Source organism: Nyctereutes procyonoides, unplaced genomic scaffold (assembly GCF_905146905.1).
Source record: "Nyctereutes procyonoides isolate TBG_1078 unplaced genomic scaffold, NYPRO_anot_genome, whole genome shotgun sequence".
NCBI classification, from domain to species: domain Eukaryota; kingdom Metazoa; phylum Chordata; class Mammalia; order Carnivora; family Canidae; genus Nyctereutes; species Nyctereutes procyonoides.
In genome coordinates, this window is record NW_026575126.1 from 56,751,999 (window position 1) to 56,776,425 (window position 24,427).

At 44.0% G+C, this 24,427-nt stretch overlaps 1 protein-coding gene across 1 annotated transcript in view; it reads left to right on the plus strand.

Moving 5' to 3' along the window:
• SLC5A11 (solute carrier family 5 member 11) overlaps positions 1–24,427 on the plus strand; it is a 44,871-nt gene that overhangs the window by 11,213 nt on the left and 9,231 nt on the right. Inside the window, exons 3-10 of the mRNA XM_055340565.1 lie at positions 353–424; positions 1,628–1,732; positions 2,971–3,030; positions 7,309–7,413; positions 8,717–8,822; positions 11,034–11,114; positions 15,136–15,341; positions 20,601–20,736. Of these exons, the coding sequence (XP_055196540.1) occupies positions 353–424; positions 1,628–1,732; positions 2,971–3,030; positions 7,309–7,413; positions 8,717–8,822; positions 11,034–11,114; positions 15,136–15,341; positions 20,601–20,736 (871 nt within the window). The remainder of the gene's footprint in view (positions 1–352; positions 425–1,627; positions 1,733–2,970; positions 3,031–7,308; positions 7,414–8,716; positions 8,823–11,033; positions 11,115–15,135; positions 15,342–20,600; positions 20,737–24,427) is intronic.

Below are 24,427 nucleotides of genomic sequence, written 5' to 3' on the forward strand. Positions count from 1 at the left end.
TTTTTAAAAGATTTTATTTATTTATTCATGAGAGAGACACTGAGAGAGAGAGAGAGAGAGAGAGAGAGAGAGAGAGAGAGAGACAGGTAGAGACACAGGCAGGGGAGAAGCAGGCTCCATGCAGGGAGTCTGATGTGGGACCCTGAGCCAAAAGCAGGTGCTAAACTGCTGAGCCACCCAGGGATCCCGAAATTAACTGTGGGTAATTAACTGTGGGTAAAAAAACAAACAAACAAACACCCAAACTATATTTGATGTCCAGGTCTGGCCTGCTGGACTCCCAGTTGGTAATCCAGGGTCCAGGCACTCTGGGATGCCTGTGATTTTTATCCACCCCTCTTCTTTGTTTCAGTCAACAGTGAAGACCAAGAGAGACACAGTGAAAGGCTACTTCCTTGCTGGAGCAGACATGGTGTGGTGGCCAGTAAGTGATCTTTGGTTCAATTAAAGTCACTTCTCAAAGATTCTTCAAGTGCTAATGTTCTGTTTAGCTTTTGGTCTCTCAGAATTCTGGTTGCGTGCTGTGTGGAAGTCAAGGCTAGAGAAGGCTTAGCTCCAATGCAAATTGGAACAAAAAGAATTCATCAGCTCACCTAAGGGAAAAATCTAGTTAGGTTGGTTTCAGGTATGGCTGAGGGCAGAGGCTCAAGTGATGTCACTAGGACATGATTTCCCTCCCTCCCTCCCTTCCTTTCTTTTTTCCTTCCTTCCATCTGCCCATAGCAACTTCTTTTCTTCTGGATGAGCATTAATCCCAAAGGATCTTATAGTCTAGTGTTTCCTGAAGTATGCCCAAAGATTTCTCCATTGCAAGCTGACACAGCATTAAATATCATCAAATTACATAGTAGTGAACATAATCCTTTTCCTACCCTCTGTCAATCCTCCTGATTACATAAAAGAAAAAGTCACAGCTTGGTACTAATAAATCTTTTTATTTATTTTTATTTCCTTATTTTTTTTTTTTACTAATAAATCTTTATCAACTTTCCATCACAGGCTAATCTCTATATTGAACCGAGAGAATACAGGCTTCAGCGAGAGAAACTAGCTAGGATTTAGTAACAGAGATGATGTCCCAGTTCCAGATTCTCAGGAGAGAAAATGTAATTGACCCAGCTTGGGCCAGGTGCCCAAGGCTGTCTGGGCTAATCAGTTGAGACCAGGCAGGGATTGGATACAATGAGTATATGCATTGGCCACTTAGTGTTCTACCAGAAGGAGGGCTATCTACTTTGCTGAGTTAGAAGCAGAACTGGGATATAACACAGGCTTCCTGATTTTCATCATAAAGCACCTTCCACAATACCCGTCATCCTTTCCCCCAGGGAAGCTGCATTCAGTTGTTCATATTGTGCACTGCACAATCCTATAGGGCACAATTCACATTTTAGCCATCATAAATATGCATATTTATTATGCCAATTTCTGAAAGGTGGAAATAAAAGAGTCTCGGGGGAGAAGATTCTTTTTTTAGTTTGAAGAAAATGTGCCAGATAGGCTAGGGATGGCTTTGCCTTCTCCACTTCTTCTGTCTTGGTGTTTCTGGAGCATGGGAAGAACTAGGGGTGGGGAGAAGGTACCATAAACCTTGGCTCCCAGATCTGACTTGTTCATCTTCCCACAGGTGGGGGCATCCTTGTTTGCCAGCAACGTTGGAAGTGGACATTTTGTTGGCCTGGCAGGGTCGGGAGCTGCTACAGGCATTTCTGTCACTGCTTATGAGTTGAGTGTAAGTATTTTACCAGGGTGGATACAGCTCTAATGGATCCTGGGGGACAGTGTGAGTGCCGTGTAACTTTTTTTTTAAGATTTTATTTATTTATTTATTTATTTATTTATTTATTCATTCATTCATTCGTTCATTCATTTATTTATTTGAGAGAGAGAGAGAGAGACTGCACACATGCACGCTGGAGTGAGGGGAGGGGCAGAGGGAGAGAAAACCAAGTATTCTCTGTTGCTGAGTGCGGAGCCCAAGGCAGACCTGATCTCCCAACCCCGAGATCATGACCTGAGCCAAAACCAAGAGTTGGATGCTTAACTGACTGAGCCACCAGGTGCCCCTGCCATATACTTTTTTAAAAATAGAATTTTACTTCATGAGAAAACAAGCAGGAAGCACCAATGGCACCGCTAGTCTTCAGGCTTCTGTCTCACCTGGGTTTGCTTGAGGTGGGTCCAGAAAGCTGGACCCCAACAAGCCAATGTGTGGAAGAGGAAGGCTCAGAACCTCTCCCTTGTGGATGCAGATGATAGAAAGTGTCCTGGGACCCGAAGGTATTTCTGTGTATTAAATACCAGTCGGCCGTCACAAAAATGTAGTTCTGCGGTTCAGTGGTTCTTGACTTTTATGCCACCCTACAGATCCCCAAGAGTTAGGACACACTGTTCTGTGTAGCGGGGCTCATGCAAAGTATGATTTTCACTGAGAGGTGGGCATGCACAATCAGTAGGGATTTTCACCTTCATACTGATTAACAGTTTTATTTTTATTTTTCTTAAAAAGCTTTTATTATTTATTTGAGAGAGAGAGGCAGCAAGAGAGAGAGAGCACGCACAAGCAGGGGTTAAAGGTTGGGGGTTTAGGGCTAGAGAGAGAGGGAGAAGCAGACCCCTTTGCTGAGCAGGGAACCCAGTGCAGAGCTCCATCCCAGGACCCCAAGATCACATTTGAGCTGAAAGCAGATGTGTGACCCACTGAGCCACCCAGGTGCCCCATGACTAATATTTTAAAAATGCTTATTCTGTGCTGCAGGCTTAAGTTCACTATGCACATTACCGCATAACGGGGTTCACGTATTTCCATTCCTTCCTCCTTCATCCCCTTGTCCCATTTCACCATGGAAATACGAGGAGGTCCTGAACCCAAGGAGGAGCCAGGCCAGGTCCCTCCAGGTGCAGAGGGAAACCCAAATCAGCACTTGGCTGTGGGTGGGAGGCGAGTCCTGACTCTGTTTTCTTGGGCAGGGCTTGTTTCTCGTGCTCATGTTGGCCTGGATCTTCCTTCCCATCTATATTGCTGGTCAGGTGAGTCTGAGGGAGTCGGGGTGCTATGGGATGGGGAAACCCCTTGGGAGGGTCCCCCTCATGTTCCCTCCCTCCCACCTGAGGACATCCATTAGCCGGTTCCTGGGGGTGGGGGGATGCCCGCAGGGTGAGGGACACTGGAAAGACGAGACCTGGGGAGCCCCCTTCTGAACACCTCACACTTGGTAAGAAACGGGAGCTCAAAAACAAATTTTTTTTCAATGCCAAGACATAGACATGAGACTCACAGTGTTATTTATTTATTTATTTATTTATTTATTTATTTATTTATTTTAAAGACTTCACTTATCCATTCATAAGAGACATACAGAGAGAGGCAGAGACTTAGGCAGAGGGAGAAGCAGGCTTCCCGCAGGAAACCTGATGCGGGACCTGATCCCAGGACCCCAGGATCATGACCTGAGCCAAAGGCAGACAGATGCTCAACTGCTGAGCCACCCAGGGGACTCTTACAGTATCTTTTAGATGTTTAAGTCATAACATGTGACTACTTTTCTTCCTTTGCACAAAAAAACTGTAAAAATGAAGCTATGTCTGGCGGATGTGAAAGGTCAGCACTTTTGTTTCTGAATGGCACTTGTTTTAGACTCCTTGAAAAAGCAGTTTAAAAAAATCACTTCTGGGCCATGTGGGTGGCTCAGCGGTTGAACGTCTGCCTTCGGCCCCGGGCGTGATCCTAGAATCCCAGATAGAGTCTGCATTGGGCTCCCCGCAGGGGGCCTGCTTCTCCCTCTGCCTGTGTCTCTGTGTCCCCCTCTCATGCATAAATAAATAAAACATTTTAAAGGTTTTATTTATTTATTCATGAGAGAGACACACACAGAGAGAGAAGCAGAGACACAGGCAGAGGGAGAAGCAGGCTCCATGCAGGGAGCCTGTCGTGGGACTCCAGGATCACACCTTGGACTGAAGGCGGTGCTAAACCGCTAAGCCACCGGGGCTGCCCTAAATAAAATATTTTTTTAAAAATAAATAATATTTTATTTTATTCTTTATTATTATTTTTAATAAATTAATTTTTTATTGGTGTTCAATTTACCAACATACAGAATAACACCCAGTGCTCATCCTGTCAAGTGTCCCCCTCAGTGCCCGTCACCCACTCACCCCCACCCCCCGCCCACCTCCCCTTCCACCACCCCTAGTTCATTTCCCAGAGTTAGGAGTCTTCATGTTCTGTCTCCCTTTCTGATATTTCCCACACATTTCTTCTCCCTTCCCTTATATTCCCTTTCACTATTATTCATATTCCCCAAATGAATGAGAACATACAATGTTTGTCTTTCTCCGATTGACTTACTTCACTCAGCATAATACCCTCCAGTTCCATCCACGTTGAAGCAAATGGTGGGTATTTGTCGTTTCTAATGGCTGAGTAATATTCCATTGTATACATAAACCACATCTTCTTTATCCATTCATCTTTCGATGGGCACCGAGGCTCCTTCCACAGTTTGGCTATTGTGGACATGGCTGCTAGAAACATCGGGGTGCAGGTGTCCTGGCGTTTCATTGCATCTGAATCTTTGGGGTAAATCCCTAACAGTGCAATTGCTGGGTCGTAGGGCAGGTCTATTTTTAACTCTTTGAGGAACCTCCACACAGTTTTCCAGAGTGGCTGCACCAGTTCACATTCCCACCAACAGTGCAAGAGGGTTCCCTTTTCTCCGCATCCTCTCCAACATTTGTGGTTTCCTGCCTTGTTAATTTTCCCCATTCTCACTGGTGTGAGGTGGTATCTCATTGTGGTTTTGATTGTATTTCCCTGATGGCAAGTGCTGCAGAGCATTTTCTCATGTGCTTGTTGGCCATGTCTATGTCTTCCTCTGTGAGATTTCTCTTCATGTCTTTTGCCCATTTCATGATTGGATTGTTTGTTTCTTTGGTGTTGAGTTTACTAAGTTCTTTATAGATCTTGGAAACTAGCCCTTTATCTGATAGGTCATTTGCAAATATCTTCTCCCATTCTGTAGGTTGTCTTTGAGTTTTGTTGACTGTATCCTTTGCTGTGCAAAAGCTTCTTATCTTGATAAAGTCCCAATGGTTCATTTTTGCTTTTGTTTCTTTTGACTTCGTGGATGTATCTTGCAAGAAGTTACTGTGGCCAAGTTCAAAAAGGGTGTTGCCTGTGTTCTCCTCTAGGATTTTGATGGAATCTTGTCTCACATTTAGATCTTTCATCCATTTTGAGTTTATCTTTGTGTATGGTGCAAGAGAGTGGTCTAGTTTCATTCTTCTGCATGTGGATGTCCAAGTTTCCCAGCACCATTTATTGAAGAGACTGTCTTTCTTCCAGTGGATCGTCTTTCCTCCTTTATCGAATATTAGTTGACCATAAAGTTCAGGGTCCACTTCTGGGTTCTCTATTCTGTTCCATTGATCTATGTGTCTGTTTTTGTGCCAGTACCACACTGTCTTGATGACCACAGCTTTGTAGTAGAACCTGAAATCTGGCATTGTGATGCCCCCAGATATGGTTTTCTTTTTTAAAATTCCCCTGGCTATTCGGGGTCTTTTCTGATTCCACACAAATTTTAAAATAATTTGTTCTAACTCTCTGAAGAAAGTCCATGGTATTTTGATAGGGATTGCATTACACGTGTAAATTGCCCTGGGAAACATTGACATAATGAGAAAAGAGAGATCACTACCAACACCAAGGAAATAAATAAAACATTTAAAAAAATAAAAAATCACCTCTGATCTGACAGCTTCACGTCACTCTTAGTGCCTAGACATCATTCTGTTTCAGAGGTTCTACCACACAGGGCAAGATCATACTGTCCCATCACATTATTCATAAAGCAAGAACTGATTTTAACTCTTTATTATGACAATATTTAAAAATGCAATATTAAAAAAAATACACAAAGTAGGAAGGCTGCTAAAGGAATCATTTTAAAACTCACTTTGTACCAGATGTAGTGTGATCCTGTATAAAGGGCAGGGGTCCATGGTTAAGTAACCTTGGAGATAATAAGGAATCTAAATAAAAGAAGACCTTTGTAAGTGGCTGGCCTGGGTCTTCCCACCTCCACCTGTGACTAGTTCCCTTATAGACAAAATATCTGGGGTGTAACAACACTGGACTGGGATCCATGGTCTCTGGGGCCAAAGCATCAATAAGTATGCATTAGCGCCTTCTATGGAAAGGAGTAAAGATCAGTGGAGATGTAGGTTATTTCCTAGGTAGGGCAGCCGGATGTTCTCAGCCACTTTCTCTGGCAAGGAAAAGGTAATACTATCTGCTGTGAGTGAGGGAGGAATTCATGGGCCTGGACGTTGAGAAGAAGCAGGAGGAGAAGACTTGAATTGACAGCTGTGGTTATTTATAATAGGAAAATGTGGGAGCAACCACAATGTCCATCAATAGGGGAGCAGGATAACCACACTATGGGATATCCTGCCGGGCAAACGGATGAAGTCAGTTAGATGGCTGGAAAAGGATCTCCAAGCTATGCTGTTCAATACAAAATTCTCAGGTTCTAGACGCCCTTGGGGCAGCATCATACAAGTATTCAAAGGAGAGATTCAGCGCATGAGAAAAGCCAATGCTGGGAAAAGATAAAAAACTGCCCACTCCATTTTTATTGGGAAATAAATATGCAAAAAAACCAAACAAACATAAAACACAAATGTGTGGCTTAACCAACTGTTGTAAAGTGAACACCCAGATTGACACATAAATCATAACCTCCCCCCTGTGCCTTTTGCACGTGACTATGCCTTGCTTTCTCCTGGGTGTTCGTTGTACTCTCTTCCTTGCTTTGCTTTCCAGATTTCATTATGTGTAACTAAACGGTATGGTGACATTTTACTTTTGAAAAAAAATCTATGAATGGAATCAGGATAAACTATTCATTGAATGTAGCTGGTGTGTTAATTTTCTTTGCTACATGACTACACCCCCAATGTATTATTTTAAAAAGATTTTACTTACCTATTCATGAGAGACACAGAGAGAGAGGCAGAGGGGAGAGGGAGAGGGAGAAACAAACTCCCTGCTGAGCAGGGAGCCTGACACAGGACACAATCCCAGGACCCTGGAATCATGACTGGAACTGAAGGCATATTCTTAACCGACTAAACCACCCCTCTCCCTCTCCCCCCATTTTCTCTTCCTTTCTTAAGTCTATGATAAGAAGATCATCAGTGCTGCTGAGTTAGAGAAAGGAGAGAGGGGAAGGGAGGGGCCAGTGCCCTGAGGCCTTGTGTCCCAAATCAGGTGGGTGGTGACAGCACAGCTCTGTCCCCCAGGTCACCACGATGCCAGAATACCTAAGGAAACGCTTTGGTGGCAACAGGATCCCCATCATCTTGGCTGTGCTCTACCTGTTTATCTATATCTTCACCAAGATCTCGGTAAGGAGGGGACATAGCTTGGTCAAATCCCTAAAGCATGGGGAGAAGATCGATTATACCCATTGGGAGTGTGTCCTGCCCGTGCATGTGCATTTTGTCCTGTGGGGCAGGCTTCAGGGAGGTTAGAGGATGGGAGGAGTGGGGGGAAAGGATAAGCATGGGCAGAGGAAGGTGGGAGAAAATGTGGGGTGAAGGACGCCTCCGTCCTCTCCTGCCAAAGTTTCTTTGGAAACATGCCAGGATGGTGCAGGTCACAGAATGGGACTCCCAGAGCTCTACCAATCCCTGGTGGGGGCTGCTATCTTCCTTCTGGGATCGGGCAGTCATTTGCTATTCATCAGATGTGCTGAGGCCCTTTGAGCTTGTCCCATTCTTTTTTCTTTTCTTTTCTTTTTTTTCTTTTCTTTTCTTTTCTTTTCTTTCTTTTCTTTTCTTTTTTTTTTTTTAAACAGAACTCCTGGGTTCTTTGCTTGTCCCATTCTGACCTTTGGTTGGATGGGCAGATCTCCAGAAAGAGGCCAAAAGCAGATGTATTTGGCTTGCATGTGCTCAGCCAGCCTGAGTCATGCTGCTGCTGCCTCTGCTTCCAGCTGGGGCTGGGGAGAGCTTGTCCCAAGTGAGGGGGGGGGGGAGGGGGGGAGTGCAGAGGAATTCCATTCAATCCAAACAACAATAATTGACTCTATGCCAGCTGCAGGCTTGAAAGACGCTGGATGACAACATCCTTTCAGAACTCTGCCTCTCGGTCTGGTGGGAAGCTACAGATGTGGGGAAGCCTTCACAAGGGAAATTATGAACGGGGAGGATCACCAACTAAGGGAAGAGGGACTGGCATTTCAGATGGGTGAACATGGCTTGTTGGGGAAGCAGGGAATGTAAAAGCAATAAAGAAGATGAGGCCAAAAGGGTGAGCAGACCATGAAGCCTGGCATGCAATTCTAACATATCTACGTAGATGTTATCTTGGGGCCAGTGGGCAGGGAGCACTGAAGAATTTTAATGGGCAGGAGAAGGATGATATGATCATTACAGATTTGATGAAGGTTGCCGTGTCAAGGATGGAGGGTAAAAGACCAAGAGTAGAAGCAGGAAGACCACTGAAGAGATTGTTGGATTAGCCCAGTGAATGGGGGTCATATGTAATGGCCCACAGGGCTCCAGTTTGAGACCCCCGATCTAGGAAGAGGTGGCTTAAGAAAGGGCAGTATAGGACTCTTCTGTGTTTGCCAGAATCCAGGCTTAGGGGAACCTGTGCTGAAAATGTCCGTCTATTCTTTCATCTGTCAACTTCATGTCTCTCCAGGTGGACATGTATGCAGGCGCCATCTTTATCCAGCAGTCTCTGCACCTGGATCTCTACATGGCCATAGTTGGGCTGCTGGCCATCACGGCTCTGTACACTATTGCAGGTGTGTCTGAATGAGGGGTGATGCTCGAGAGGCTGTGGCACCCCCTGATCTTTTCCTGGCCTATCTTCTGGTGGTCCAATGTGTTGAAACCATTCATTCATTACACCTCATTCCATGACCCCAGATAAGGTAATTTCTCTAAGCCCTTGTTCAAAGGAAGAGGGTTTCCCAATCAGAGAGGAAGGATTTAAAGATGCACCACAACTGCATCAAGCTATTTTCCATTTATTTATTTATTTATTTATTTTTATTTTATTTTCCATTTATTGATTGAAGAACTATTTATTGACTACTGTCAGTGCTGAGCATGTTTATTTACATGCATTCTGTAAAGCTAGATGGTAAGTGTCTCTAATTCTGGAATCTGAAGTCAGGCAGCCTCCTTTATCCCCGTCAGAGCTACATCGTAGGAGAGAGACTGGTAGGGCCTGGAGGGGTATCTGGTTTTGAATATTTGCCTTTTTATCTTCATATTCTGCTCTAGTTTCTCTGCCTTCGTGTAATGTAATTCATTCTGCAAATATATCTGTATATTACTTAGCATGTGCTTGACATCGTGCTAGGAAGCGGGGTGCAGCAGTAAACAAAACAGACAAAAGCTTTACTCCAAAGGACCTTATATCCTAACAGGGATGAGAAGATAGACAATGAACAAGGAAGCCAAGAAATAATATCAGGATATATTGTTATAGTCTGATAAGTGCTCTGAAGGAAGTTTGAGCAGGGAGAGACGGGGAGTGATGGGGTAAGGAGGTGTTTTTTTCCATAGAGAATGTTCAGGGAAGGCCTTTCTAAGGTGATATTTGAACCTCATTTAAATGATATGAAGGAAGCACTAGAGAGAAGTGCAGAGGAAGAGAAGTCCAGGCAGAGGGATGGGAGCATGTAAATACTCTTAAGATGAGAACATGCTTTGCTTGTTTGGGGGAAAAAAGGGCAGTCAAAGTGGCTGACGCTGAGTGAGCAAATGGCAAAATTGCTAGTGGCAATAGGCAGTTTATACTTGTGTTTTCTTGTTTGGGGGTCTGTGTCCCTCTTACATTAATTTCTCTGAGGACAGGACATGCTATTTGGTTTGCCTCTAGGTAGGGTGCTCACCAGAGATTTGCTGAATGACTGAATAAAACACTCAACATTCACCTAGCACATGATAAATATTCAATAATCACCAGTATAGAAATGATATGGGCTTTTAGTGGCAAAATATCACTGGAGTCTTGCCAACTAATTGCAGCAGAACATTAGGGCCAGTATCAAAGGTTTCTCTGCGTTTATGATAGGGTCCTGATTCCTGCTGGCAAGGGAAGTGGAATCAAGTAGAACACCACACTTCTGTGCAGGTTTTTTATTGCACACTGACTTTGCCCACTTGTAAATGTGCTATCAGATAAGGATCTCTTTCCCCCTTTTTTTTCTTTTTTTTTTTAAGATTTTATTTATTTATTCATGAGAGACAGAGAGAGAGTGAGGCAGAGACACAGGCAGAGGGAGAAGCAGGCTCCACGCAGGGAGCCCGACGTGGGACTCGATCCTGGGTCCCCAGGATCATGCCCTGGGCTGAAGGCAGCGCCAAACCACTGAGCAACCCGGGCTGCCCTCTCTTTCCCCTTTGATAAGAAGGGAGAGAAAGGTATAGTACAGGGCAGAGACTGGAAAGATCATGCTATCCAGATGCTGATAGATTTGCCATTAGGGTTATGGTTAGCTGGTCTCACCTGGCTCGATGGAGGATGGGAGGCAGATGACATCTGGAACAGCTGGCTGGAGCAAGAGAGCCTCACTCATGTGGCTGGAGGTTAGCTGAGCTTTTCCTCTGTGTGAGCCATCACCCCCAGGAGGTGCAAGTGGGCTTCTTAAAGAAGCATGATGGTCTCAGGGCAACATGAGAGCAAGGGCAGAAGCTTCTGGGTCCTTGAGGCCTAGGCTTGAAGCTGTACAGTATCGCTCTCACCGTATCAAGACATTTGGCCAAACTCATATTTCAGAAGTAGAGATATCAGCTTTACCTCTACATGGAAGGAGCGGGAAAGCCACAGTACAAAGTGGGCATGCACCCGGCAAGGAGAGCCTGTGGCTATCTTTGCAAACAACACTAAGAAATCTGCTCAGGCAGGTCTTGAACTTCCAGGTTCTGTCTGCTTCTCAAGGTAACTCCTCTCCATCAGGGTACCCGACACTCACCTCAGTGCTTTTCTCCACCCTCAACCCCAGGTGGCCTGGCTGCTGTGATCTATACAGATGCCCTGCAGACTCTGATCATGCTTATAGGAGCGCTCATCCTGATGGGCTACAGTAAGTAGGGACCCCAGGATCACTTGGGTGGGTGACAACTCTTCTCTCAGTGACATCTGCTTTCATCACTGTGATCAGCAAACCCAGTGACAAAAGCCTACAACTGGGGCATTCCTGTCATGGGTGATTTGCTTGAGATGTGGTTATTTTAGCTGGAAGAGAACTGGGCTTATGGAGGCTTACTTTTTTTTTTTTAAGATTTATTTATTTTGGAGGGAGAGAGAGAGACAGCGGGGGTGGGGGACACAGAGGGAGAGAAAATCTCCAGCAGACCTCCCACTGAATGAAGAGCTCAACGTGGGGCTCAGTCCCACAACCCCTAACTTCATGACCTGAGCCAAAATCAAGAGTCAGACTCTTAACCTACTGAACCACCCAGGCGCCCCAAAACTTAGTTTCTTTTTAAGTAAAAATGAATAGTTCTTCCAATATTGATATAGATAAATGATTAATAAATAAAAGGGGCAAAGGGACAACTCTTCCTTATAGAAGAATTCCAATGAATAAACATAGATGAAGAGAGAGCTAGAGAATCACCATGAGGACATCACAATGATCTGCAGGCAAGATCTTAGGATAAATGAGCATTAGTGGGTAAAAGTTCATGAAGAAATAGGATCTTTGTGTGGTCTTAGTTGTTGTGTCCCAAACGTGTTAATTACCAATGGGAAAACAGTCATTTTTCAGGGGCGCAACATGGCACACACCACTGTAGCTAAGTGATCACGGTTAGTATCACCGGAAATAAGACATTGACATCATGTAGCTTCTGATTTGGGGAGGACACCACATCATCTTGTGTGTCATACTTGTCAACAAGATGTAACCTCCACTTAATCAAGAATAACCTATCAGAGGTCTTGATTGAGAGACATTTTACAAAATAACCTAACACGTTTCCTGAAAGTGTCAAAGGCATGAAACATAAGAAAAGACTCAGGAATAGTCTAGGAACAGGGGTCCAGGGGTATAAACAAGAGTTTTCCCTTAACATTGTGTTTTTCTGTGTGGTTTCCATTTTGTGTTACTTTCTCGTCTTTCAAACAAAACTTCAAAGAAGTAATCATGGATAAACATTTCACAACCCAGACAAAAAAAGCTTACTATTAACTTTAAAAGGAAATGTGTTGGGCCCTTATCAGATGAAAAACTTCACTGGTATCCTACACGTAAAGAGGAAATACAGACGAGTAACATGTATGTGAAGGACAAATGTCCAGCCTCACTAGAAACATGTCGTTGTCATAGATACTAACGCTTTGAATGTCCCAGGGCTCTATGAGCTACTTAAAACAGGTTTTCTGAGGCAAGAGAGAACCAAAACAGATCTGCCCAAGGTCTGTTATTCTTAGCTAAATCTCTAGATCTTTCTCCATGAAAGTATGGGTTCTTGATGGGGAAGTTCCATTACTTAATTCATTAAGTCGGGCAGGAAAGAAGGTACAGATCAGCCTCCAGGAATCGTCCTCAATCTGCTGTATCTATTAGATATTCTCCCAAGATATCTGCAACTTTCCACATGTTGAAAATTAATTGACCCTACATATGTGGGTTTACTTCTGTGCCCTCAATTCAGTCCCATTCATCTAGGAGCCTTTTTGTGCCAACACCGTAGGCATAAAATCGTGTTCGATTTCTACAGCTTTATAATATGTTGGAAATCAGGAAGTGTGATGCCTCCCACTTTTTCTTTCTCAAGACATACATTTACATATGCTCTAAACCCCAATATACTGCTACAAGTTTTGCTTTAGATAGTCGATTATCTTTTAGAGTGATTAAAAAGAAGAAAAAAAAATCTTAAAAAAAAAAAAGGCTTTTAGGGTGCCTGGCTGGCTCAGTTGGAAGAGTATGTGACTCTTGATCTTGGGGTTGTGAGTTTAAGCCCCACACTGGGTGTTGAGATAACTTTTTTAAAAACCTTAAGAAAAATGTAAAAAGCCTTTATTTTATTTATTTATTTATTTATTTATTTATTTATTTATTTATTTATTTAATTTATGATAGTCACAGAGAGAGAGAGAGAGGCAGAGACACAGGCAGAGGGAGAAGCAGGCTTCTCCCAAGACTGGGCAGATGCTCAACCATTGAGCCACCCAGGTGCCCCTTATTTATATATTCTTTAAAATATTTTTTATTTATTCATTTGTGAGACAGAGCACAAGAACGGGGAGAGGCAGAAAGAGAGGAAGAAGCAGACTCCCTGCCGAGCAGTGAGCCCAATGTGGGGCTCAATTCCAGGACCTGGAGATTATGACCTGAGCTAAAGGCAAGATGCTTAACCATCTGAGCCACCCAGGGGCCCTCCCTTTTTTTTTTTTTCCAGGGGCCCTTATTTATCTATTTTAGAGAAAGAGAGACAGAGAGAGAGAGAGAGAGCAGGGTAGGAGCAGAAGGAGACAATCTTCAAGCTGTCTCCCCACTGAGGGCAGAGTCCTATGTAGGACTCATTCCCATGACCCATGAGATCATGACCTGAGCCAAAACAAAGAGACCAAGAGTCAGATGCTCAACCGACTGACCCACCTAGGTGTCACCCCTCTTTTTTGTTGTTGTAATTCTTTGTTCCTTTCTCTGTAGTAGTGTGGGTTCCTCCTTGCCCTCATTGCCTGCCGTCAAGATTTTTTTCTGTATTTTCAGCAGTTTTTTTTTTTTTTTATTTACTTATGATAGTCACAGAGAGAGAGAGAGAGAGAGAGGCAGAGACACAGGCAGAGGGAGAAGCAGGCTCCATGCACCGGGAGCCCGACGTGGGATTCGATCCCGGGTCTCCAGGATCGCGCCCCGAGCCAAAGGCAGGCGCCAAACCGCTGCGCCACCCAGGGATCCCATCAGCAGTTTTAATATGATAAATGTAGATGGGAATATATTGATCTTGCTTGGCATTCTCTAAGATTTAGATGAAGACATAAACTTTATAAATTAAGTAACATTGCCGTGGGGCTCCTGGCTGACTCAGTTAGTAAAGCATCTGACTCTTGATCTCAGGGTCAAGTTCAAACCCCATGCTGGGTATACAGATTATTTTAAAAAAGAAAAAAGAAAAAAAGAATCCAAAACTGCAGCAACATATACAAAGCAAAAGTTGTTAGAAATAGGAGAAATTGACAGAAACCAAAATAGTACCAAGACTTTAACACTTCACAGGACACAGGATTTAGAAGTTATAAATTATATTATTGAAAAAAAAAGTTATAAATTATATAATTGAACAAGTATTCTTGTAACAGCAAACATACTTTTTTCCAGCATCAAAGAACCAAAGAACCATCTACAAAAATTAGTCTTGAAAAAAATGATCAAAATTTACAAAAATACTCATGTGAACTTGGATGGGAAAAAAAAAACACCCATCTATATCTTCATAAACCTAACATTGAAATGTAGCATTTTAAAAATTGTAAGTGTAGGCGACAAACCATAGGAATATTTGCTAATACTCCGTGACTCTCATACCAAAAGATACCTCAGATGTTTTTATCCAGATGTTTTCACAGTTGTTGCTGAGGTATTGAAGAACTGTTTGTGCTCATGGCTACTTTGAAACCAAATTGTTATTACAGGGTCCCCTGGCTGGCTCAGTCCGTGGAGTGTGTGACTTCATCTCAGGACTATGAGTTTGAGCCCCACGCTGGGCATAGAGACTACTTAAAAATAAATAAATAAATAGTTATTAGACCTACTGCCGGGTCTTACTGTTTGATGGAGCAAATAACTGCATTATTAACTGCAAAACTGTGCATACTAAGTCACAGTTTTGATGTTTTGTTGATTGCCTTCAACATATCTGGTTTCCTTTATAATCCTATGCATTTTGTATGATGCATTGGTTATTAGTATTCTGAGAAGCAATACATGACCACTGCCAAAGGCATCAAAACAAGGCGAAGAGCCTCGAAGGTGACTAACTTTCTTTGTTAGCTCTGCTCTCAATAGGATGCCACCCACCCAGCCATCCCCTTACCACTCGCTGTGGATTGTTCTGAGTCTCTGGCAAATTTGGGCTTCCTCTGAATTCCAGGCTTTGCTGCAATTGGCGGGATGGAAGGCCTGAAGGAGAAGTATTTCTTGGCCCTGGCTAGCAACCGGAGTGAGAACAGCAGCTGCGGGCTGCCCCGAGAGGACGCCTTCCATATTTTCCGAGACCCCCTGACATCTGATCTCCCATGGCCCGGGATCATATTTGGAATGTCTATCCCATCCCTCTGGTACTGGTGCACGGATCAGGTACAGGGCAGCTGATGAGTGTGTGCCCTCCAGGATGCTTCTGTCCTTTTTTTTTTAGTTTTTAATTTTATTTATTTATTCATGAGAGACACAGAGGGAGAGAGAGAGGGAGAGGCAGAGACAGAGGCAGAGGGAGAAGCAGGCTCCATGCAGGGAGCGGAGCCGATGCGGGACTTGATCCCAGGACCCCAGGGTCATGCCCTGGGCTGCAGGCAGACATTCAACCACTGAGCCTCCCAGGGATCCCCCAGGACGCTTCTTTCCCTGGGGGGCTGGGGACTGGGGTTTTTTCACTCTGTCTCTTCTCTTGTTTGCATTCTCCTCTCCCTCGCCCTCAAGCTCGACTGCTCTTTCCTCTCTACTGCTGTACATTATTTGACTTCTTGAGCTCGCTCATGTAATGGAAAAATCCAGAGCTGCTGATATTTGCAAAGGGGAACTCTCTTTTATTTGTTTTTAAAATTTTATTTATTTATTTTGAGAGACAGAGAAAGAAAGAGAGAGCTGGGGAAGGGCAGAGTGAGAGAATCTCAAGCAGATTATTTGCTGAGGGAGGAGTCCGACCCCGGGGCTTGATCTCAGAACCCTGAGATCATGACGTGAGCCAAACTCAAGAGTAGATCACTTAACCAACTGAGCCACTGCAAAGGGGAACTCTTAATACATCTTCCTAATGTCAAATAAATGTTATTTATTTTTTAAGATTCCGTTTATTTGAGAGAGACAGTGCGTGCATACATGCACGCACAAGCAATGGGAAGGGCAGAGGGAGAAGCAGACTCTCTGTCCCTGTTGAGCAGGGAGCCCCATGTGGGGCTGGATGTCAGGCTTTCTGCTCAGGGGGGAGTCTGCTTCTCTCTCTCCCTCTGTGTCTCCTCACCTCCTACCCTGCTCATGCTCCCTCTCTCAAATGAATGAATGAATGAATAAATAAATAAATAAGATTTTTTTTAAAAAAAAGAAGTTAAAATTGCTATAGTGTATCATATGATCAACACATACTCTGTGAATCCTCTGTGTACCAGGCACTTGGAGATCACGAGTAAACAAATCAGACTGGGCTTGCATCTCTCCTGGAGCTCACCTTCTTCCAGTGGGGAGTAGATAGACAATGAATAAGTGAATTATATGGAATATTTCAAGGTGACAAATACCATTTAAAAAAAAAAAGCAGGGTAGGAAAGAGGAGCTGAGAATATAGGAGTACAGTTTAAAATTAGGTGGCAGGGTGCCTGGCTGGCTCAGTCTCAGTCTATGGAACAGGCGACTCTTGATCTTGGGATTGTGAGTTCAAGCTCCACGTTGGGGGTAGAGATTATATATATATACACATATGTTTTGAAAGATAAGTTAGTAAAATAGGGTATTAAGGGGAGGCAGGACTGAGAAGTGACCCTTAGAAGCACAGGCTTCGAAGAAGAGCAGAGCTCCCTGCGAAAGTTGGGGAACAGTTTGCCACGGGAACAGCCAGAGCAAAGGCCTTACAGCATATATGTAACTGATGTGAAAAAAAAAAAATGAGAACCACAGAGGCAGGACAGCATTTATAAGAAACCCTTTTGGTGTTAAGGGGAGGGGAGATAGAATCTATATTTGCATTTCTCATGTATGTATAAAGGAGCTCCAGGTGGATGTAGTAAGACTAAGAAAAGTGGATACTCGTGGGCAGGGAGACCGTGTACATGTGCCAAGGAGTTGTTTTGTGGCGCACCTGTTTATGCCCGGGTAGGTTTCAAACCCAGGAAATATATCACCAGTTGAAATGCATTTCCTGTTGAGGATCAGAGATCTAGGTACCATTTTGGAGGCTGTAGTGCAGAGTCAGGACTTATTGAAGTTTAACTCAAGCAACGATCATGGAGTGGGACAAGGGCATTTATGCAGGTGACACTGCTGAGAACAGAGCCCAGGTCCGCACCCTGGGCCAGAACTCCTCTGCACTCTGGCAGGGGTGAGCACAATACACATGTACCACCCCTTTGGGAGACTGTCCTTGGCAAATCTTCTCTCCCTTGGCAAATCTCAGGAAGAAGAGGCTTTGGGACACAGTACAGATCAAGGCTAACAGTATGGACTTTAAATTTCATAGGTGGGGCATGCTAACATTTTGTTTCCTTATTTCCTTACTAACAGTGCAGTTACTAATGGTTACAGAAAAGGGAGGCATGAGGAATTTGACCATAGTCTTTTTGTCCCAGGGATGGTTAATAAACATTAAAAACATTTACATTTAAAAAAAAACATTTACATTTTGCTATGGTTTATGTTACTGTTCTTGATGCAGCTCACCATCAGCTGACACTTAAGAATTTGCACAAATATTTCCTTGAGATCCCTCAAGTCCTTCTTAGCTGGGATTCCAACGTTGCATCCCTTGAAAGCCACCTCCAACCTACCCCACATTGTTCAGGAGCCTGGGGACTTAGCCACAGAAGACTCAGTCTCCTTCCAAATGTTGGGCAGGGCAAGAAGGCCTAGAAATCCAAGCCCTTCTTGACCACGTGGTAGTCTTTGGTCAAGACTTTGGTCTTGACCACATGGTGTAGCCACTGACCTGGGTTCTATAGAATCTTGAGACTCTGCGGGTTCACTGTGCTGGTGTTGCCTTAGGGAATGCACAGCTTTGCTAGTCCTATACCTAAGCTAATTTTAAGATTTTATTTATTCATGAGAGAGAGAGTGCATGTGTGTGCAGCGTGAGGGGGAGAGGGAGAGAATCTCAAGCAAACTTTCACTGAGCTTGGAGCCTAACGCAGGGCTTGATCTTACGACCCTGAGATCATGGCCTGAACCAAAATCAAGAGTTGGGAGGTTCAACCGACTGAGCCACCCCAGACCTCCTAGGCTTATTTTAGAACAGGAGAAGGCGGGATCCCTGGGTGGCGCAGCGGTTTAATGCCTGCCTTTGGCCCAGGGCTTGATCCTGGAGACCCGGGATCAAATCCCACATCGGGTTCCCGGTGCATGGAGCCTGCTTCTCCCTCTGCCTATGTTTCTGCCTCTCTCTCTCTTCTCTGTGTGTGTGTGTGACTATCATAAATAAATAAAAATTAAAAAAAAAAGAACAGGAGAAGGGCAAAGCAACATTCCTGATTCACAGACTAAAAAGATAAGTAACAGTGGACAATCCTAAAGGCACTTAAACATTTACTGATGCTGTGTCATAGCCAGCAATAATTAATTCATCCGACACGAAATAATTCATTTTCTTTTTTTAAAAAAGATTTTAATTTATTAATGAGAGACACAGAGAGAGGCAGAGACACAGGCAAAGGGAGAAGCAGGCTCACTGTAGGGAGCCCAATGTGGGACTCAATCTCGGGACCTGGGGATCACACCCCGAGCCGAAGGCAGATGCTTAACTGACTGATCCACCCAGGTGCCCCCTCTATACACTTAAAAAAAAAAGATTTATTTACTTATTTAAGAGAGAGAGGGAAAGAGAGAGAGAATGAGCATGGGGTGGGGAGGGGCAAAGGGAGAGGAAGAGAGAAATTCTAAGCAGACTCCACACTGAGCATGGAGTGTGACTCAGGGTTCAATCTCACGACCCTGAGATCACAACCTGAATTGAAACCAAGAGTTGGAGGCTCAACTGACTGAGCCACCCAGGTGCCCCAGTTAAACCAATTTCTTTTTTTGTTAAACCAACTTCTAAACAAGGACCACTAACTTCCCAGCTCTGGATGAGGGCCTCCATGGCCCCTACCCTTTCCTCACATAAACCAATCCTACATTTTAGAGTCTTTCATTTATGGCATCTAAACAAATGTAATTTGTGCCTGTCAGGATACACTTGGTTGCAAGTGACAAAAAAAAAAAAATCAAACTTAAACCACCTCAGGGAGGGGCACCTGGAGGACTCAGTCGTTATGCATCTGCCTTCTGCTTAGGGTCCTGGGGTAGAGCCCTGCATCGGGCTTCCTGCTCAGTGGGGAGCCTGCTTCTCCCTCTCTCTCTCCCCCTCCTCCCTGCTCATGCTTTCTCTCTCAAATAAGAAAATAAAATCTGGAAAAAAAACTACCTCAGGGAAGGGGTGGAGGATGTATTAGCTTGTGGAATACAAACAGTAGGAAGTCAAACAAGATTTCAGAAACTGCTGGAACATATTCTGGTTTCCCTCTCCATCATCCATCTTTCTCATCTAGGACTTCATTGCCTCCTCTGCAGACCAACAGGAAAGGTGACAAGTCCCTAAGTCCCAGTCCAAGAATCCTGCATAAGGGTCTAGCATGGGTCAGGTGCCTAGCCCTGGATTAGGCAGCTGTGCCCAAGATGATAGTGTAGCCCTGTGGACAAGGTATGGGTTTCAAAAAAAGGAGCAGGACACTCTAGGAAGACTATCCCATTACTGTCTGCTATTAAAAAAAAAAAAAGGGGGAAGAATCCCAACTTTGTCCTTCTCGTCACAGTGTTGCAGTGGTAATGATGTGGCGTTTCACTCCCTTTGTCCATAGGTCACTGAACCAGCTTGTAAAGGCTCTGGTAACTCACCAAGGCCTCTGTAACTTCTCCAGATGCTTCAAGACCCAAAACCTAAGGAAATAGGAGAGAAAGTTCTGGGCTCATGTAGATTCAATCTGAAGGCTGGAGGAGGATTTTGGGGACCAGTCTCCTATTCAGAAAAAACTCTGGAAGAAGTTGTTCCTTTTGAGTAGATATGTTTTTTTTTTTTTTTTTTGATCTGATACTTTTTTTTTTTTAAGATTTTATTTATTTGAGACAGAGCATGAGCAGGAGTGGGCGGGGTGGGGGGGAAGGGGAAGCAGCCTCCCCGCTGAGCAGGGAGCCTGATGTTGGGCTCTACCATGACCTGAGCTGAAGGGAGATGTTTAGCTGACTGAGCCACCTAGGCACCCTGAGATGACTTCAATTTTAAGGGATCTTCTGCAGTATGATGGCAGAGATGCAGCCGGCAGTCTAAGCTACCTTCATAAATGGTAATTCTAATGAAGGCCTCTGCTAGGAAAGTTGTAATTGGCCTGCCTTGGATTCATACTTAACCAATCATGGTAGCCAGAGAAATGGAGAAACCTAATTGGTCGGGTCCAATTCCAAGACAAAGAGGAAGGAATGGAATGGGGTTCTCGGCTTCCTCAAGTGGTCCACAGAGATTGGGAATAGGAAACCAATGTTTCCTCAAAGAGAAGCCAAACAAACCAAGGTTCTAAGTCCACGATGTCTTCAAAGCAGCTCTGCACACTTAGTTTGCTTTTAGGGAGAATCACTTCAACTTACAACCACCCTACTGTCTTCTAGGTGATCGTTCAGCGGTCTCTGGCTGCCAAGAACATGTCCCATGCCAAAGGAGGCTCTCTGATGGCTGCCTACCTGAAAGTGCTGCCCCTTTTCATTATGGTGTTTCCTGGAATGGTCAGTCGTGTCCTCTTCCCAGGTGAGGAGACAGTGGGGATAAAAGGTCATCGGTCTTTGAATCTCAGACCCCATGAAGTGTTCTAAACATATGATTGTCATCAGGGATTGGGACTGAGGTCCCTGCAGGGGGATGTTGAGGCATCTCTATTCAGACATCAGACTGTATACTGTTTCCCCACAGGGGTTCAGCAGGCATGTCTAGTAGATGTCGCAGGCCAGTAGCAGGGAGACCCATCTGGGGTCTTGCCTCAACTGTATTTTTTTAACTGTATTTTTTTGAAACCACAAATTATAGGTTAAGATCTTGTGGTTCCAGATGTCAGTTTTCTAAAGCATAATGTGAGAGTTATTCTTGTGCTTTTAGTATTTCATCTCAGTGGTTTGGTTATTTTGGTTCAACAGAACCCCTTTGGGGGTACATAACAAAAATCAGGGATGTCAAAGCCACTAGAATATTTGTCTTAGAATTATTTTTAGTGTGGTAAGGCGATGAGGTTTTCACTGTGTGGATAAACAGGATTGGGAGGAGGGTGTTATTGGGAGTCACTGTGATGTCAGGAACTGCTGATCTGTATGGAAGAAAGCTTTGCATTTTCCACATCTGTGAGCTTTTCCTTTCATACCCACCAAGGCTGTTATTAACTCAAAGGTAGAGTGCTCCCTCCCCTGTGCTTTATCTTATACAATGTTTTGCATCGGTAAAGAAAGAGGAGGATGGTCCAGAAGTTTTTGTCACAATAATTTAGGACAATAAGCATTAGGAGCAAAGAATTGGAGAAGGAGAGTGGGAGACCTGTCCGTGGTGCAAGATCTTGGGTTTCTCACTCCTCCAGCCCAGAGGGCATGAAGAACCCAGAGTCACTGGTCCTGGTTCCAGGGAAGGCACACAAGGCTTGGAAAAACCCATATCAGAGTAAGAACTGGGATTTGGGATTTGTGGTGACTTGATGGAAAATACACAGCTTTTGGGTAAGGCTTGACATATGAACAAAGAACACAGCTTTAAACAACCTACATTCATCATGTGGTGGTTCTGAATATGGACTCTGATTTGGATGTTGCTGCTAGAATCCTGGTTCTGCTGCTTCCTAGCTGTATGACCTTGGAAAATCACTTGCCTCTGTTCCCTCACTCATAAAATGAGATAATCTTTCATAAGGCTTAAAGCAGTCAGCACAAGGTAAGCACCATAGAAGGGCTTACTCTCATTTTATATATTATCTCATTTATTCCTCAAAACAACCTTATGAAGTTGATACTGTTAGGGCTCTTTTCATTTACAGATGAAGATATTTTTTTAAATTTATTTATTTATGATAGTCACAGAGAGAGAGAGAGAGAGAGAGAGAGGCAGAGACACAGGCAGAGGGAGAAGCAGGCTCCATGCACCGGGAGCCTGATATGGGATTCGATCCCGGGTCCCCAGGATTGCGCCCTGAGCCAAAGGCAGGCGCCAAACCGCTGCGCCACCCAGGGATCCCCTACAGATGAAGATATTGAAGCTCATCCACTCATTTATTCTTCCATGTGTCCATCAAACATTCTGAGAGTCAGTGATCTGCTAGGCTTTATTCTAGGAAAACTTAGGGATTCATAAATGAACAAGACAAAAAGTATCCCTGCCATTGTGGGGCTCACATTCTGGTGGTGGAGGAGACACACAAAGATAAGGAAATAAGTAAATGAGATATCCATTGATTGTGTTGAGAGCTGTGAGTAAAAGGCACAGGGAGATGTCACAGGGATGCTGGGTGGGGCTTCTTCTGATAAGGTTTCCAGGGGTGGCCTCTGTGAGGAGAAGAGGCAACATTTGGTTCATATGGGTGGGTTTTTTTTTTTTTTTTTTTGGAGGAGCAGTAGGGACAGAAGGAGGGAGGGAGGCAGACAGACAGCCTCTTAAGTAAGCTCCATACCCAGCACAGAGCCTGATGTGATCTCATGACCCGGAGATCAGGACCTAAGCTGAAATCAAGAGTCGGATGCTTAACCGACTGAGCCACCCAAGTACCCTGGATGGTTTCAAAATATATCTTGAAGTGCATTCAACAAAATGGATTGGATATGGGGGTTAAGGAAGAGCAATCTAGACCCTTCCTAGGTTAAGTGGCTTGCCAGAAGTTAACCTGGCTAGTGCTGGGTGAGCTGGGATAGAACCCAGGTGCATCGGCCTCCAAACCCCACCCCTTAATAATGCTATTGTCTCTCTTAGCAAATTACATGTTAAGCTTTGGATCAATGTCTGGAAGATCAATCGCGAGACCTTGACCATCATTCTTAACAGGTAGCCAATCAGCAATCATGATTAAGTGAAACATAATGCCATGTTCTATGTCCCTAAGGACTTCGTAATGTAATGAATGAGTCTGGTACTCATGAAAAAGCAAGATAAGATATAAATTAGAACACTCTAGCATATGGAACTAACAATAAGTGAAAGGAATTTGAGAGCGAGGTAGGGTGGAGAGGGTAAGGTGGGCATGGTGTGTTTGAAGGCCTGGACAAGTGCTTCTCAAAGTGTGGTCCCCAGTCCAGCAGCACTGATATCACCTTGGAACTTGTTAGAAACGTAAACTTTTGGGTTCCGTCCAAGACCTACTGAATCAGAATCTCTTGAGGTTGGGGCCCAGCAATCTGTTTTTTTTTTTTAAAGATTTTATTTATTTATTCATAGAGACACACAGAGAGAGAGGCAGAGACACAGGCAGAGGGAGAAGCAGGCTCCACGCAGGGAGCCTGATGTGGGACTCGATCCCAGGTCTCCAGGATCACACCCCAGGCTGCAGGTGGCACTAAATCACTGCACCACTGGAGCTGCCCAGCAATCTGTTTTTAATAAATTCCCCAGGAGATTGAGAAACTCTTGCCTAAAAAGCCAGGCTCTAGGCTAAGCCACTCTTCCTTCCTGTTTCCATGTTTCCCTCCATCTCTGCTCTGCCAGCTACCCCACTGAGTCTTCATTTGGGTCCAGAGACCATTCAAAAGGATGCTCCAGTCCTGAGCTATAATGAGACTGGGCAACACCTTCTTCCACTAATCCATCTGAGAAACGGCACATACTTTGAAAGGAACCATAGTGGAAATTAAGAGACAGGAAAAACCACCCTTAAAAACAATAAAACACAAGTCAAGAAGTGTATCCATTCACAAAGCAAATTTTTCCCACTTGAGCTCTGGAATACATGAAGGATATGAGACCTATTCATAATATTTATTAGCTGTATGATTTGGGGAAGCCTCGTCACCTTTCTGGGCCTCGATTTACTTATTTTTAAAATAGGTGTAATAACCACGCCTTACCAATGGAGTTATGAAGAATACAGTGGAAGGTATATATGTATAGTCTTTATGTGTCATAGTGATACTTCAGTGAATGTTAGCATTTGGAAGTAGGAGATTTAGTGGTGTTTGGATCTGAGCTTGCCAGAGGCCCCTTTATGCCAAGCATCAGAGGGTCTGATAAGAGAACCCACACCATACATGAAATGGTTGATTAATTAACCCAAGACACGTGGATGACTGTTACCAAATGGTGATTCATAAGACTGTTGGTTTCTGTTGTAGCTTAGCTGAGCCAACTAATATCCTTAAGATGAATGTGTTCTTTTTTTTTGTTTTTTTTTTTAATTTTTTTAAATTTATTTATGATAGGCACACAGTGAGAGAGAGAGGCAGAGACATAGGCAGAGGGTGAAACAGGTTCCATGCACCGG